Source organism: Euwallacea similis, chromosome 8 (genome assembly GCF_039881205.1).
Source record: "Euwallacea similis isolate ESF13 chromosome 8, ESF131.1, whole genome shotgun sequence".
In the NCBI taxonomy this organism is placed as follows: Eukaryota; Metazoa; Arthropoda; class Insecta; order Coleoptera; family Curculionidae; genus Euwallacea; species Euwallacea similis.
Genome location: NC_089616.1, coordinates 3,478,379 through 3,495,071, shown reverse-complemented (window position 1 = coordinate 3,495,071; position 16,693 = coordinate 3,478,379). Strand labels below are relative to the sequence as shown.

The 16,693-nt window shown below is 34.8% G+C and overlaps 3 protein-coding genes across 4 annotated transcripts in view; 1 reads left to right on the top strand and 2 right to left on the bottom strand.

Moving 5' to 3' along the window:
• The window catches only part of mRpL2 (mitochondrial ribosomal protein L2), a 54,324-nt gene that overhangs the window by 31,160 nt on the left and 6,471 nt on the right, over positions 1 to 16,693 (bottom strand). The window lies entirely within an intron of this gene.
• On the bottom strand, positions 6 to 12,144 carry LOC136410257 (uncharacterized). 2 transcript variants are annotated; one of them, XM_066392319.1, is made up of 16 exons: positions 11,692 to 12,144; positions 10,750 to 10,961; positions 10,420 to 10,700; positions 10,128 to 10,368; positions 9,865 to 10,075; positions 9,674 to 9,815; positions 9,529 to 9,615; positions 9,158 to 9,328; positions 8,546 to 8,997; positions 8,342 to 8,498; positions 2,770 to 2,976; positions 2,491 to 2,638; positions 2,138 to 2,380; positions 1,864 to 2,074; positions 1,647 to 1,811; positions 6 to 1,411 (listed from the first exon to the last, which is right to left on the bottom strand). In XM_066392319.1, exons 1-16 carry the CDS (start codon positions 11,803 to 11,805, stop codon positions 1,184 to 1,186), a joined length of 3,270 nt encoding a protein of 1,089 aa, XP_066248416.1. In that variant the 5' UTR covers positions 11,806 to 12,144; the 3' UTR covers positions 6 to 1,183. The 2 variants fall into 2 exon arrangements, with proteins under 2 accessions (XP_066248416.1, XP_066248417.1); XM_066392320.1 differs by having other exon boundaries at positions 8,546 to 8,994.
• Positions 12,348 to 15,940, top strand: LOC136410568 (CD82 antigen-like). The gene is made up of 4 exons (XM_066392767.1): positions 12,348 to 12,533; positions 13,315 to 13,509; positions 13,567 to 13,740; positions 13,793 to 15,940. The coding sequence occupies exons 1-4, from the start codon at positions 12,477 to 12,479 to the stop codon at positions 14,141 to 14,143; spliced, it is 777 nt and encodes a 258-aa protein (XP_066248864.1). The 5' UTR covers positions 12,348 to 12,476; the 3' UTR covers positions 14,144 to 15,940.

Below are 16,693 nucleotides of genomic sequence, written 5' to 3'. Positions count from 1 at the left end.
CTAAATTTGTATATACATTACTTGTTTTTGTTCGGCCTAGTTTTATTTGCAGTTTTTAATAGATGTAGACATCGTGTAAACACACTGATTATACCTCCTCACATTTCTGCTCTCCTGATACGAAACGTTGAATTTCATACACATCACAAAAATTTTGACCCGAAAGTTTTAGTTGCTCCAATTTTAAAAATATTTGGTTTTGAAAAGTAAACGTTACTTACATAGATACATACATCATCAGAACCCAATATTATGTTCGTCATCTGTTTTCTCTCTACCATAAGTTGAAATAACTAATAAGCTTTATCCGCACGTGGCTTACTCTGTAGAGCGATTATAAAACATTCCATAGCAGATAAAACAATCGCTATCTTTCACATAACTTTATTACTGGAAAACTCATTATTCCCTGAATTCAAAAATGATATACTGTTAAAAGTTCATTCTATATTACAGAATCGTATCCTGTAATATTGCACTGAGAAACAGTAGAAGTTACATTTTTTTTATTTCTTCATTATTTTTTTTTTTTTAAATTAAATTCATCTAAGTTTTATAAACATAATTTTTAAATTTTCAAAACTCCGTAAAACACAACAAAAAATTCCAATATGTTTCTGCAGCAGCTTGAAAACCTCTCAACTACTTACACATTGATGGTACCACAAAAAGAATATGTACATATATTGAAAATGGTCATATGTATATACATATGTGAAATGGTTGAGATGCAATGGGGTTTGTCCCCCAAGAAATAATTCCATTTCATTATTCTTTTAGGAAATATTTAGGGCCATTAATAGAAAAATCAAGGGAATTTTTGATGACTTCGTTATTCAAACCCTACATAAGATACACATTTCTATTACATCTTACTCTTTTACATCCAACCACCTCTCAAGGGAATCAAGAAGTACCTTATGCCCTTTGAATAGGCTGGCTTCCTAAAACGATGCGACTTACGCATTAGTTTTTTCTTCCAAATTAACTGCAAATAAAATTAACGGAAACAAAACAGAACAATTTTCAATCTTTCTAGTTATGGCCCTAACTTCACTAATTTACAAATCTAAGTCAAAAATAGATTTTTATTGCTTAATCTATTTCCCAAAAATACTACTTCCCGGCATATTTATTTGAACGATTCTTCGGCTTTGGAAAATTAGTCACAAAAAGACCCAACTTACAACTTGTTTACTAAGGATAACTTGGGCTTTATCAAGTCAATCCTGGTCACCTTTATGGGTTTATTGGGGGTGGACAGCAGCTGACTGTCGTGGATTTGTTGCAGCCGATCAAATTGCTCTAGGAAATCCTCGTCGCAAGAAGGCGTAAAGCTAATATCGGCGTTCGTCCTACTCGTAGTCAGGCCCAAATCACCGACGTCATCACAGATTCCTATGCAGTCACCCTAAAGAAAATTAAAACAAATCAATCTAGTGAATTTCGAGGTTAACAATCTCTTATGTATTGTATATAAACAGTATATTTTGCAGCTTGATTGGATGAGAAGTAGGGATGGACATAATAAAGCCAAATACAAGAGAAAATGCGTTTCTGCAAGGTTTTGTAACGGCAGACAGTAACTAAACAACATTCATTGTGTCACCAATTACTATGCATTTTTCCACTGCTTATATAGTTACCTGCTTGTCCGCTTGTCGTGAAGAGCAGGGCTGCTGAAAGATATAATCCTCATCGCAAGTACTACGTTTCAAGAGTGGCGAATTAGAAATCCGCGCTTTTTTTGAAACTTTTCGATAGGAATGCCGATCTTCAACAACCCGCTTTGCAGCCTGGTTCCCTTGTGCCTAAAATAATTTAAAATGTATACAAAAAAAACATAAATCTGAGATTCACTACCTTTGTTTGTTGCTTTCGCAGCTCTTTCATTTTCATTAATTTGTCTTTAAGCGATTCCTCGGACGGCGCTTGATACTTTTTCAAATGCTCGTGATATCGTTCCGTACTGAGCAATTTTAAGTAAAACGTGTCGTTCGACAATTCCCCTTGAGTGGCACCGCAGATTTCCACGTTCAAGGTATTAGCCAGTTGCAGAGAGGAGATGAAGTACCTAGCAGAATAAAGAGGAGCATAATTTAAAATTCAAAAATTCATTGCAAAATTACGTCCTCACCTGACCACTTCAGCCGAAGATTTCCCTTGCACAAGTTCATGGAATGGAACCGCTTCTTCGATGTTCATGTTACGCAATATTTTGGTTCCGTAGTCGTGAATGTCAAAATCACACTCCTCCAGCTGCTTAAGTTTAGGGGTGATGTATTCTTTCCATTCCGTCACCCTCATTCGAACTTTCTCTCTTTCGCGCTCGTAAGAAGTCATTTCCTCTGTGATTTCAATAGGAGGAGACGCAATTTCCCTGCAAAATAACACAAATTTAGACTCGAATGCCGCAGATGATATGCAGGATAATTTTCTTTTTGGTCACTGTTTCGCATAAAGACAAAACTGGCTTTGCATAGCACTTACTTATCGTTCGTATCGGCACTGTTCAGTGTTGGGTCTCCAGGAATGTTATTAATCTCCAGTTTATTTCCAGTTTCCTCCAAAATATCTTCACAAAAAAGTAGACTGTCTCTGCTGTTGCAGTCTTCTTCTTCAGGACTTTCAAACATACCTAAGCAAAACCATTTAACTTACTGAAATCCTTCTTTAAAACTTCATGTAATATACAATAGCCCAAATTACATATTCTCTGATCATGAGAAATTCAATCCTGATTCAAGACACCAGAAAAAAAAAACTTACTTGCATCCATTACCACTCCGGAATCTTGACTTTCACGAATCCTTGCAGACTCAATTTGGTCATGTTCATTTTCATCCTCCTGACACTCCTCTTGGTCATGAAAATCACAAGTGAAGTCAGATTCATCATGCACAACTTCACTGTCATCACCATCAAACAAGTCTTCATCTTCAGATACTTCACCTTGTTCGAAACGAATGACTTCACCTGATGAAAAATTGTCGGTGAGATTCAAAAGTTAAGAAACACAGAGAGAATAAAATAATACTTTATTGTCAAAAATATGGAACTTGTAAATGCAACATAAGCAACGTATATGTGAAAATATTTTATAAACCTTAAATAAATAAAACTTTAAAAGATAAAAGCAATGTGGAAATTAACCTAGAGTATTGTTTCTTGAGTTATAACTCAAAGCTTCGTTGTTTAACAACAATATGACAGTAGGCCTTTCAGAGCATATCCACAAATTTGTTCCCATGGAATTGTACACAAAACTAACGCCCTGTAGATTTTGGCAATTTTGATAATTATTTCTAATATACCAACTAAAGTAAACAGCTTATCATATTATTTGCTCATAGAGCACATAATTGTTATTACCTGTTATCTAAAAATCGACTTACAATTCTGATCAGTACTTTGAAAGGCCCCACACCAAATGACGATTCACAGACACAAATATCGCAATTTTCCATTATCAATATATGCCAGTATGCTTTAGGCATCTTGTAACGTTCAAATATATTGTTAAATACGGTTTAACCAATTAGTTCGGCGATAATTCGTTCAAAACTAATAAAAGGGTAGATTTGTTTTACCTTCGGATAAACAGCTGATCTTGAATTGACAGATGGCGCATGACGTCACGGTTTGTCAAATTGCGATCAACTGATTGCCCAAACGTTGAACGCCATTTTGTGATGTCACCTCCACGGGACCAATGCCGATTAGGTTTACACAAACAATCTAAGTTTCGGGCGTCAACGTCATATTTGAAAAAGCAATTGATGTCGAGATTCCTTTTTAGTGATTTTTTGCTCAAAACAACTTCTATTTTTACTGCATTTTCCAAACGTTAAAGAAAAGCAGTAATTTTCAGTAGTTAATGATTGTGAATGCATCCGAACAGAGAGTGTTTTTGTTGAAAAGATCCTTCCTTAATGTCCAGAAAAAGGGGGGTTTGCCCACATCATCACATATCTCTTTGCCTTAAAGGGTTCCAAGAAGTTTTTCCCAATGTGGCAGTTAATTATGAGGAGTTTAAAAATACTCTTAAAAGGAGTGTAAACTTGTGTGAAACAGGAGCTTTTTACACAATGAGGGAAGTAGGCAAGAAACTATCTTTACAGAACAGCACATTTGAGCTGCACAAGAGATAATTGTTGCAAATCAAGGGATGTCTATTAGGCATCTATTTCAGCAAATTCAAGCTTCATTGGGAACTTCATAAATTGTGAAAAGATTTGCAATTTTATACTTGTCTAATGTGTTCACGAATTGCTGCCACCAGATTACAATAACCAAATACAGGTCTGCCAGGGTTAGCATAATTGAATTGCCAATAACCATACAGCTGCTGGAAAAACTTTTTCAATGACAAAGTTTGGTTCCATATTTCCAATTATATGAGTTCTGAGTGTAGGAATTTGGGCAGTAAAAAAGCCTCATGTAACAACTAAGAAAAGTCTACATCCAGAGAAAGTGGGAGTTTGAGGAGTAATGAGTAAATAATGGATCAGACATTTATTGTTTTGAAGGTACTGTATCTGTTGATGAAATTATTTGTTAGACTGTAGTATTATTTTCAGAAATACAAACTGCACAATGCTATTGAAGTGAAATTTTCACTCCTTTCCTTGAACAACTTCACAATGACCAACTGCAAACTGGCTATGTTCAGCAAGATGGCGTAAGTTTTCACTACTGAACAAACTTTAAAATTTTTTAAAACTTTAGCAACATAATTAACAAGAATCTGAATAATAATGGTTATCTACCAAGATCATGTAACTAGACCAGATTCCTGTGATGTCATCTTATGGCCATGTGACTGTTCAATATGTAAATGATTTAAAGCAATGAATTTAAGAAAAAATCAGTCAAGTTATATGTTAAATATCTTGTTATTTTGTACAATGTTATAGAAAATGTTGAGGAGAAAGGCAATTTAGTGTATTAGAAATGAAGGAATGCTTTTTAAACAGTTTTTATAACCTGCGTAATATTATTGTCATTAAATTATTCATTAATAAAAAGAACACATTTTGTAGCAGCATCTATCATTTATTTTTCTTTTTTAATGATTTAAGTTTGTGAGGTGTACACATTTGGTACCCCAAATTGCTACGTTTTATCCTTATTTAAACCTATCAATGGAACGAGAAAAGAATACATTAATTTGAGGTACCAGACGGATACCCATTACCGGCAGAAATCCCCTTTGGCCTTTGGTACATACATTACTACAAATCATATACATGTTCATACCATTACCACTATGTATTTTAATTTACTTTTAAAATGACGAGCTCCATTAGACTACTCTACCCATAGTGTTCGTAGGACAATTATGCATAGAGACACTTTTTGAAAGTCCCTGAATTTCAAACAGCTGTTAGTCAGTTTTTATAGAAAAGCTTACAGATATATGATTCAAGATAAGCACTCACTAGTTTGGACTTGGTGGTCAACAACAGAAGAGAACTCCATTAGGTCAAAGTCCAAAGGGGGGAAAGTTGTTCAAAATTTGCCTTTTCAACCGATATACACTGCCGGCCAAAAGTTTGAGACCACTCTGATTAAAATGGGAAATCAAAGATAACTAAAAATTTTAAAGTTATATGAAGCATAAAATTAAATTAACATGTATTATAAGATCTAACAAATCTAAGAAATAAACATAAACATAAAATTTCAAAAAGTAAAACACATTCACAAATTTCATTCAAACTGACTTTTCATCAAAAAATCCTCCTTTACATTTGATCACTTTTTTGACAAGTCTAGACATCCGAGTAATTAATTTATGGATGGTCTCTTGTGAAATATCATTCCAGCTTTGCTGTAATGTCCTCCACATGTCTTCACGTGATAAAGGACATCGTTCCCGAACTTTTCTATTGAGCTCCTCCCACAAAAACTCGATAGGATTAAGGTCGGGACTCTGAGGTGGACAAATCATATTTTTCAACACTCCTTCGGTCTCCTTTTGTTCCAAATAGCCTCTGTATAATTTCGAGCTGTGTTTGGGATCATTGTCTTGTTGACAAATAAACCCATTACCAATTAGTTTTAACCCTAAAGGAATGGCATTTTGTTCTAAGATTACTTTATAATGCTCTTTTTTCATTATTCCTTCAATTTTGACTAATTCACCGATTCCATGACCCGAAAAACAACCCCAGACCATAATGGAACCACCACCATGCTTTACGGTCGGTAATACACAATCTGGCATCATCTTTTCTTTGGCACCGCGTCGAACCTACACTCTCCTTTTTGATCCAAATAATTCGAACTTCGATTCATCAGTCCAAAGAACTTTTTTTAAATCATCTTCCGACCAGTTTTTATGGGTTAGGGCCCACTGCAGCGGTTTCTTTTTGTTTTGAGGCCTCAATAAAGGTTTTCGGATAGCAATGCGACCAAACAAATTACCTTCCGTCAATCGCCTTTTCACTGTAGTTAGTGATATTGGTTTGGATCGAGATTTGTTTACCTCAACGAGAATTTCTGGTGCTGTTAGACGCCTATTCCGCTTACTAGTGACAACTATGAATTTATCCTCACCAGATGTGGTAGCTTTTGGTCTTCCTGAACGTGGACGATCTCGATTACTGCCAGTTTCTCTGTACCGGACAATTGCGGAATGGACACAAGTTTTCGATAATTTAAGTTGAGATGAAATCGCACGTTCAGATTTACCTTCATTATATAGAGTGACAATGGCAGATAGCGTATCAGTGTTAATTTCATACACTTTTCCCATTTTCAAAGAATCTTCTCTTTAAAAGCCACAAATTTAAACCAACTAAGATTGTTAGTCAAACGAACTCCTTAACACACAAATACAAAAGTTAATTAACACTAAATATCTGATTTCAGATTATTTAAACAAACATACTGTTCAGCTAATGTAACAAACAGCAAAATAATATTTATTGAGGACGTAATAACTATGAACAAACGACTGTACCTTTATGGCGCTCAATCGTTTAAGTTTAAACATATAGGAAAACGTCGTAATTGTCTTATCTTAAAAAATCTGCAAACGACTGATTGTTTATATGTTTCGAAGAAAATAAAGAAATCGTAAATGGTGCAGAAATGTGTTTATATTTCGAAAATTTAATATATTTGTAAATAATGTAACGTTTCTAGAAGTGGTCTCAAACTTTTGGCCGGCAGTGTATATCGAATGTTTAAAGAGACATTTCGAATACTGCATGGTTAAGAAATAAGCCAGATTTCTAGTCACAGTAATTCAAATCTGACATCGACAGGGCGCTCAAAAGGCCTCCTTGAGTTGTTATATATAGAAGAAGCGCAAATAATATTGGTTTAAAAGCGTTTATTTTTCTTTTAAACACCTGCGTTATGTTCGGGCGCATTAACACAACCAAATGGTTCCATTCTAAAAGCAGCTCCTCGCCTACAAGGCGCCTAGACCTGATAAGAACCATTAAACTGATAATCGTAAATAAACTTACTAAATTATCAGTCAAACACAACAATTTAGGGCAAACCAAGCTACAGGTTCAATATGATTCCCTGGCCCCATATGAAAAATGTTTTTTTCTTCAGAGAGGTTTAAAGTTCCTTGCTATGATTTAACTCTCAAATTACTCCTTGGACTGAGTAGCCTGCCCCAGAGTCTCGCTCTAGACGTTGGATAAACAAGGTTTTTTCCCTTAGCTCCTCCTGCAGTTGAGAGATTCTTGACAGGATCAAGATTTCCATCGAAGTTTGCCAAATTAACACAAATGGGATGGCAGAAAATTAATTTACCCCTTGTCACCTTAACCCTGCAACTTGTGGCCTTTGTCCAACACTTCTTATGGAAAAATCTTTACATCCCAAGCAAAAGAAATTTGAAAACTTCCATTCTACAGCACTTAAAGGACATTTTCAATAATCACATCAATAAGGGTCACTCACGTTAAAACTTTCCAGGCTGCAGGCACTGATAATTAGCAGTAAACAGAAAAAGTAAAAGTTATTGCTCAGGCCTTTACATTGCTCTCACATTTAATGGTGTTATTAGGAGAACTAGACACTCAATTCACATGGAAAAACCACAACACGAAAAGGAACGGCAAACTACATAGGTGGTAAAATATTTAGATTTGTTCAAACAACGCAACGGAGTCAAATTTAACATTTTCTGAGGTCAATAATATGCTCCGATTATGCAGACATATTTCATATCAATTATTTTTTCAATGCTCAAAGGAGTAAATTATTAAGCAAATTTTTATCAATCATCTCCACTCACACGCGATTTTCGTGCAAAACTCTTCATTTTAAATAAAAATTTTTCCGAAAAAATAGTGAGAAAATGTTTCCTTACCTTCCTCATTTTCGGGCTGATAATTCAAGGAGTAAAAATACTCCCATTTTAGCTCTCTCACGGACCGCGTAACGCTTTTCTTCAATTTTTCAACTTGTCTTTGAGACAGTTTCCTTCGCTTTGAAATAGACTCAGATGGGAATGATTCCCTCAATTTCTGGAAATCCCAAAATCATTCATTGATTACCAAAATTTCTCTCTTACCCTCTTCTTGCGTCGACATTTATTAATAGGATTCTTGTTTACAGCAGGCATTGCTTCAACTGGAAGGGGCCACTCACTGTAATCCAAAATCAAGCTCTCAGATTGTCGGTTATTTACTTTAGAACTTCTTCCAGGTTTGTTGTACAAAATAGTCACCAAAGAGTCGTTTTCATCAAAGTAACTGTCCTCCAACGCTTCGTAAAGCATGTTCGGATCGCTACTTCCACGCTGAAGGAATTCTTTAATTGACTTGTTCATTTCATTGGACGGTTCATTTTCGACCACATTGGGAGATATGTCTGTTATAATCAATGAGTCTTTTTCATGTAAAGATGTTTCTATGTTCTCTGAAACATCACTGCTTTTCCTGGTTTCTTCTACTGCCTTAGCTTGAGGAGTATCAGAGCATATGCCAGTGGAGTATGTTACAAGGGAGACGCCAGAGTCATCTTCTGGAACGATAATATCTGGGAGTTTCAGGAGGAAACGAAGTTTTCCTTATATTATATTTTGAAGTATCTTATCTTTTTAAGATACATTTCACTCACATTTAAAATTCCAAACTTAAACGTCTTATATAAGATTAGCGAAACAAACGTTAAAAATTCCTACCTTTATTCATTCCATTCTCTGCATCGAACTCGTAAAAATTCTCGTTGCCTGCAACCTCTGATTCACTTTCACAAGCGAATTCATCATCCACAAACCCACTGCTTGAACATAAAGTATCTAAATATCCGGAATCCGATTTCTTCTGCTTCTCCGTGGACTGTGAGGCATGATCTAGTAAAACATCAATTTATTAGATGTAAATGCCAATTCATTAACCATAAGTATACAGAAAAAGTATTAGATAGAGAGATATGATTAGTTGACATAAAATCCTTCTAACGAAAACAACCTAAAACAAGTTTGTAATTAAAGACCATGCTACCTCTATACACCACGTAAATATGCGCGAATCATCACAGATTATAACTTACCTAATTCTTTGGAGACGTTTCCAAACAAAGCGATTTCATCAATTTCTTTTCCCGTTTGGTCGACCAATATTTCTTCAGGAAAATTCGCTACAAAAAATTGGAATTTGATTTGGCACTATTAGTGTATATGATAACAAAATATAACCTTGCTTGGACATCTCGAAATCTTCAGGAATATATGGATCAAAAATGCCTTCATATCCCTCTTTAGTGGGGGCAATTATAACAGATTCAAAGCTAACACATGGAAGATCCTTAACACCCAAAGCTTTCAACTCTTCCACTTTCTGAAAGAAAACTTCAATAAACACATAAACGCTAGAATTAATTACCAACCTTTAATGCAAGTTCTTCTTTTCTGGCCAAGGCCTTATAAAACCTCAATAACTGTTTTGGCGTATTTTGCGGCATATTTTGAATTTTTCGACTCTCATTCTCAAAAAAATCCTTCTCATATTTTTCCCAATTCCTCTGGTAAGACTCATAATTGGCCTTACCATGTATCTTATTTCTTATCAACCATTTCCTCTTTAAGGCAAAGGCCAGCCTGACAAAGATTAACTTAAGAATCTTTCAAGGAAGTAAAAATTCTAAAGTACCTCAACTTAGCAATAGTGAAGTTCTCGTCCGGCAATAAGCACTTGTCGTTATCTTCAAAAAGATGTTTGATGTGATGGTAGGAAATGAGCCTCCCTTCCCTAGAGTTGAATTCCTCAGGATCGTTCCAATCGTAAATCATTTCGTCACCAGTTGGGGTTCTGTAATGCTTCAACCTGTAGCGTTGAGCATGATAGTGCGCCACAAATAGAGAATTGTAGTTCCTTCCTCTCTTTTCCTCAACTGCAAAACCGATTTAGACTTTTGAGTTAAACTTGGTACATTAAAACTTACTGATACTTTGACCCGTCCACCATTCATTTAATAGATCTGTATCAGGCTCAAAAGGAGCCATAGCCTCTTCTTTGTCAATTTCAAACTCTTCAGAAAGAGGAAAAACCACTTTACTGCCAAACAACTCACTGACTTCTTCTTGATCAACATCAAAAATATATAACCCATTAGAGGAAGAGGTGCCAGTTTCTGACTCTTCCAACAAAATTTTCTTTCTTTTTCCACGGTTTAATCGTTCCTCAAGACGTGCAACTTCCTCTTTCCTAGCTTCTTGTTTATCACTAAAAGAAAACTGTTAGTCACATAAAGCCATTGTAAACCAAAATTTACCTATCAGTGCAATATTTCGCAGCCCTCTGGTCATATTTGACCATGCGAGTGTGGAACTGCAACATCTCTTCCCACAACTTGTCTACCATTTTCGAGTAATACTGACCACAACATTGCAGCAAAAGGGCATCTTCGTTGAAATTCATTTGAAGTATTCCATTGGCCAGGAAGGTGGATTGTTCCTTTGTCAGTTGGAAAAACTGGTCCAAAACCTGGTGGGCAAAAATTTACCATGAAGTGAAGTTAAGTTTATAGAAACTTAAGAGAAGTGTAAGACTCTGGATTTTAATTTTAACACAAAAACAAAAGGAGATAAGGAAAAATATATAGGGACAGAAAAGTTGTATTTCTGAGTTTCTCTGTTAAAAGTAATTATGAAAAATCTAAAAATATACAGGTCATTACTATTTTTGTGTAAAATTTTCACAGGATTGTCCTGTGAGCACAGCTCTTAAATTTCTGGAAGAACTTTAATATATCTGACAGACACACCATAATATTGTTATCAAATGTAAATATTTTGGTTAAACGGGTCTGAACTTTTTTTAAAAAACAGTAAGAAGGATTTTCTTAATCTTCTACACCTCCTATTTCAAAAAGGAACTAATTCTGGATATACGTTTACAGAATTTTTTTTCTTTTTTTTTAAATTTATTATCTACATTGGTGATTACTCTAAGTGGTATTTATTATTATTAAGTTTTTCTTTATGTGCCTGAGACTGACTTCTTGTTCAAGCACAAATAACCAACTATTATCCATGCTAGGTAGTTGTACTTAAGTTGAGAGCTAAGTTTGTATCTTTAGGCCTTAACCTCAATACTGTTCCCAAATATTTGATGATAAACATAAAATAATAACATTGCTACTTACACCACTATAACATACATTATGACAACTCTCAATAAAGAAAGTGAAAGTACGAATAATATTAAGGTTTACCTTTCCTAAGGTATCATCAATATCTGGCTTCTTCATTTTCTGTTCAAGTAACTTTATCAACCCTGCCTTTGGAGACCTGAAGTCCAGAAGGACCATTTCGTCTTCTTCATCCATGGTCAGGATTTGAACTCTCGGATTCCCTTTAGTAAACCTCTCCAAACGCTGATATAAACAGTAATTTGGCTAAAGCGTCCCTACACAACACTTTGGAAGTATATGAGTTATCACTAAATATTGTTATTTGCGCGACTACGGGGATATCGGGGGTGAGTCACTAAGTTAAAAAGCGCGTTCGAGAATGCACTTAAACGCCAAATTGATATTTTGTGGATTTTTTCATTAAAATGCTTTGATATTGGCAATTTTGGCAATAAAAATTCACCGGAAGGTACTAAACAGGCCATAACGATGACTGTAATAGAGAGGACAAAAATGTATAAAAAAATGACGATAAATGTCATATGTCAAAGAAGTTCGACATAATAAAAATAAATAAAGAGAGAATTTCATACGCTGTATATGATAGAGAAGGATATGGCTATTCTGCAAAAGAGGGCGCTCAGGACAATGGCACTAAAACGTAGTTTCTCATTTGTTATTTGTTGTATGCTTTCTCGCTTGCATTTGTCTTTGTCTAGTTTTCTGACTGTCTCTATCTTGTCCTGTCAGTTTTGGTTGTGGTATAGATTGGTTGGAGTGCGTGACTTTATTATCCAAATAAATCGAATGTAAACCGAGAATTTTCAAGAAAACACATTTCTTTTTGTGCCAAAGAGACGTTTAAAATGGGCTGCTACTCGTGTATGAAATTCCTGTTCGTTTTCCTCAACATCATCTTCCTGGTAAGTGGCCCAGATTTAAAGGGCGCCAGAGGCCATTTTGGCTGCACATTAGAGCATTTTGGATCGATAAAACTGCATGCCAATGTTTACCCGCAAATATTTAATTAGAGCTTAATTCATCGAATTAAAATAAATTCGCCATGGAAAAATATATCATTAAATTCCACCCCCAAAGAGCAACTTAGATGAGAGGGCCCGAAAAAAAAATTCCAGGTCCACTCCCCTTAGAATAAAAATCAAGGGAAAATAAATAAAGAACCCATTCACTTTTTAGGCAGTTCATTGTGCCCACGTTTTGAGTCACGTTGGTATTAATAGACTGTTGTCTGATACACTATGTATGCCTTATGAAAACCTCAAGTAGGTATTTTAATGAGATGCATATGGCATATCTGCTCTTATGTTGAAATTTTAATAAACATCCCCTAACTCCCCCCCCCCCCACTGACGGTTTTGCAAAATTGGAAATAACAATTATTTTCCTGCTGCCCCTACATATTGCTCTATTGAATTGTTTTGGTTGGAAGACCAGAATGGCAGCAGGAAGAACAGCTTTGAAAGAAAAACTCCAGAATGTACATTCAAACCTCAAAAAGATCCTTGGAAAGATACAGCATTTTAGTTTGGTGCTAGAGTAGATATACTTGCATGTAATTATACTCCTCCAAATTTGGATGTGAAGCAATTCAGACATGTTTAAGAAATACCTATATTTCCTGGATAATTGTTCAGATTCTTAGGTATTCCTCAAAACCCTTTAATTGGAATGTTTCTTATGCAGATATTTGGGATTACTGGTGTTGGCCTAATAGTATGGATTTTGCTGGACCGCACTATTCCACTTCATTTTGCTCAAGAGCAAGGCGATTTTACCATTGCTGCTGTCATTTACTTGATAGTTGCCATAATGCTGATATTGCTTTCGATACTGGGAATTTACAGTGTCACTAAAGAAGTCAGATGGGCAGTTGTTGTGGTAAGTGCTTTCTGGGGATCGGCCTACAAGAAAAAATATTAAATGAATATTTTGTAGTCTTTCTCATTGCTTTTGATTGTAATTGTGGTGGAAGTGGCCTCAGGGATCTGGATTTGGGTAAATAGGGAACCTCTGAGTGAGTTCACTCGTACAAATGTCAAAGACACAGTTCAAGAGTCTTATGACAAAAACAAAAGTATAAAGGAAATTTTTGATACCATTCAGTCAAAGGTAATAACAGTTGTTTGTTTGGGAATGAGTAGAAAATTAAGGAGGTTTTTAGATGCAATGTTGTGGCGCTGACAGCCCAATTGATTGGTCTCGAAACAAAGATATTAATTTGGGCGTCGTTTCTAAACCGACCAAGTACACCATCCCACTGAGCTGCTGCCGCGAGAGCATCGTCGAGTCTCAATGTCTGAAAGCCACTACTGACATTAAAATGGGAGAAAAACCTGATTTTAACATTATATACGATAAAGGATGCTACATCTTAATTAAAGAGAAGGTGATGAGCAGCCTTCCCATTATACTCGCGGTCTTTGGGTCTATTGTGGGGATTAAGATTCTGGGTCTTTTGATCGGGCTTATTCTTGCCTTTTCTATGAATCGGTCCGATCGCTACAAAGCTTAAGCCACTTTGGATTTTTGAGTCTAATCAAGTACCTTTGCTCTCTTTAAGAGTTCCCTACCAAAAAAAAGATATTTATGGGTCTTGAAAGATTTATTTACTTGTGTTAGTTTAGCGTTCTATTTCTACTTGTTTTGTGAATTTTACTGGTGCTCTCTTTAAGAATCTCCATGATTGTGTTCAAAAAAAAGCCAAAACAACCAAAAAATCCACTCTTGGAATGGAATAATGTAATTTTTAGTTGTCCAGAAACACTCAAACAATCCAATTTAACGTAAGTTGCTTTAAGGTTTAAAATATGCAAATACAAGTGACGTTGCTGTGTCCATGGTACGTCACATTGACTTTTCATTATGTGTCCAACCATAAACCACCACCTGAAGAAGGTACTTAGACACTTCTCATGTGCCATATATTTATTCTGCTTACGAGATATTAATACGTATTTTTAGACTGACTATTCGAGCCAAATAGATGTTTAGTAGGGTGATGAACCGTTTAGGAATGTGTCAAAGTCAAAAAGCATAAATAAAATTACAGGACAGTTAATCACGGCTAAGTACTACAAAAAAGCTCAAATCAAGCAATAGACGTCACTACTCGCATCGCTTTTGACTGACTTATTTACAAGACTAATTTCGTTGTTTTAATAACACTTTTTAAAAATAATTTAAGGGCATAATTATGAATCTAAACGTTGCCAATAAAAAACCATTATTTGTATAGATCTGAAGACCTTTTGTTCCCTGATACTAAAGGGATTATGATTAGTCAAAATGTGTTCTCGTTTATTACTATTTTTTAGTATGGTAGTGTTACCTGTGTAGTACTTAAAAGTCGCAATTTGCGACCAGATATTGATGTAGTCATGAGATTAAACGGGGACAATCCTATCTTTCAAAATCAATCTCATGATTATCTTAGTTGTAGTAAGTTTAGAGTACGTGTTCTATTAACGTAAGAGGTAATGAAAACTGCACTAGTGCTATTATTATAAGCATCACAGAAAGATCATAATAATAGTAACTGAATTAGCATAGAAGGATGCTTATTGTGTCATCACTGCGTTTAGCACAAAGGGACATGAATCACTGCTGTATAAAAAGATATTCGCTTTCAATGCCTTTTCCGATTAAATAGCCAAGACAAATAAGTCGGTTATTGAAGGAAGAGGGCAGGCACAGAATGTAGTCATTCATTAATGAATTTTTATTAGTGTTTGTGCTATAAAGTTTATTAAGAGAAATAATTATTGTTAATGAAGAAACGCAGATTTCTATCTATTAAAGAAAAACATCTTGTACTATTAAAATCCACAAACATCCGACACAACTGAGGGTGTTGGTGCTCATAACAATCTCCCTAGAAATCTGTAACTTTCTCCCGATAATATTAATAATGTAAAAGTAGAAACATAGTAGCTCTTGATGTACCTTAATAAGCTATTTATCTACCAGAGAAAAGAACTGGTATTCAGTAGAGTCATCTATATTTTATACCTATATTTTATGAACTACTTTACGAAATTATTATAAAAATGTTACCAACATAATCAGCATGGTGCATCATTATTATGTGGTTGTGATCAGAGTCACGTGGAACTAATCAAAACTGATCGATATATAGAGAGAGAAGAGCCCTATATTTTTTGACGGAGCATGTTAATAAGTACGTTTTCCATAATCATTTCGTCTTCGTTTCTTTACTTACCTGGAATGTTGCATTTAATGTTTTATTTGTTTAAAATAATATTACTAAGTATTTCATGTTCGTAAAATAAAATAAATGGTATGAAATGTTGGCGTTTAATTATTAATCACCACTTTAAATAGCAGGCTTTATGTGTTCATCACGTGAACAAGATATCGATGTGGGCAGAGTTAACCAAACTGGTACAAAAGCATTACAAAAGTTGATGATACTTTACGTGTTAAAAGCAGTTATTTACATAGCGTTATTATAACTGCATAACCGACAAATCCAAATATCCTCTGAACCAATATTTGGCAGTCACAAACTTGGCCCTATCATAGAAATTTTAATTTAAACGCTAATATATTTTCAATCAGATTTATGTAGTCAAAACATGTGGCAGATCAGTAAACAAGTGAACATTATAGGTTGCGCTTATTTAATTTTAATTAACAACCACAAAAAGAGTGATAAATTTAATCAGCGGAAATGTTGTCGGGAATGTAAGGTAGGAATGTTTTATTTTTAAGCCACTAATATTTAAATAATTGATAAATAATTATAAATATTGTTTAGTTGCTACTAATTAATGAAAAAAGAAATGTGTAAGATCTTTTAAACTAATCAAAACGCAGGACATCTCCGAGATAAACCCAGCCAATATGGAAATTATTGTTTTTTTTTACTTGTATATTGGGTTGCCTACATTTGAGGGTTTTCATACATGTATTACAATTTGAGTGTGTTTACATGATTGATATTTGTTCGTGTAGGCCCTTTTGATACACGTCTCCTAAAGGCTAAATATATAAAAGTCTTGGTACTTTGACTAATAAAATAATTTCCGTATAAATGTATGAA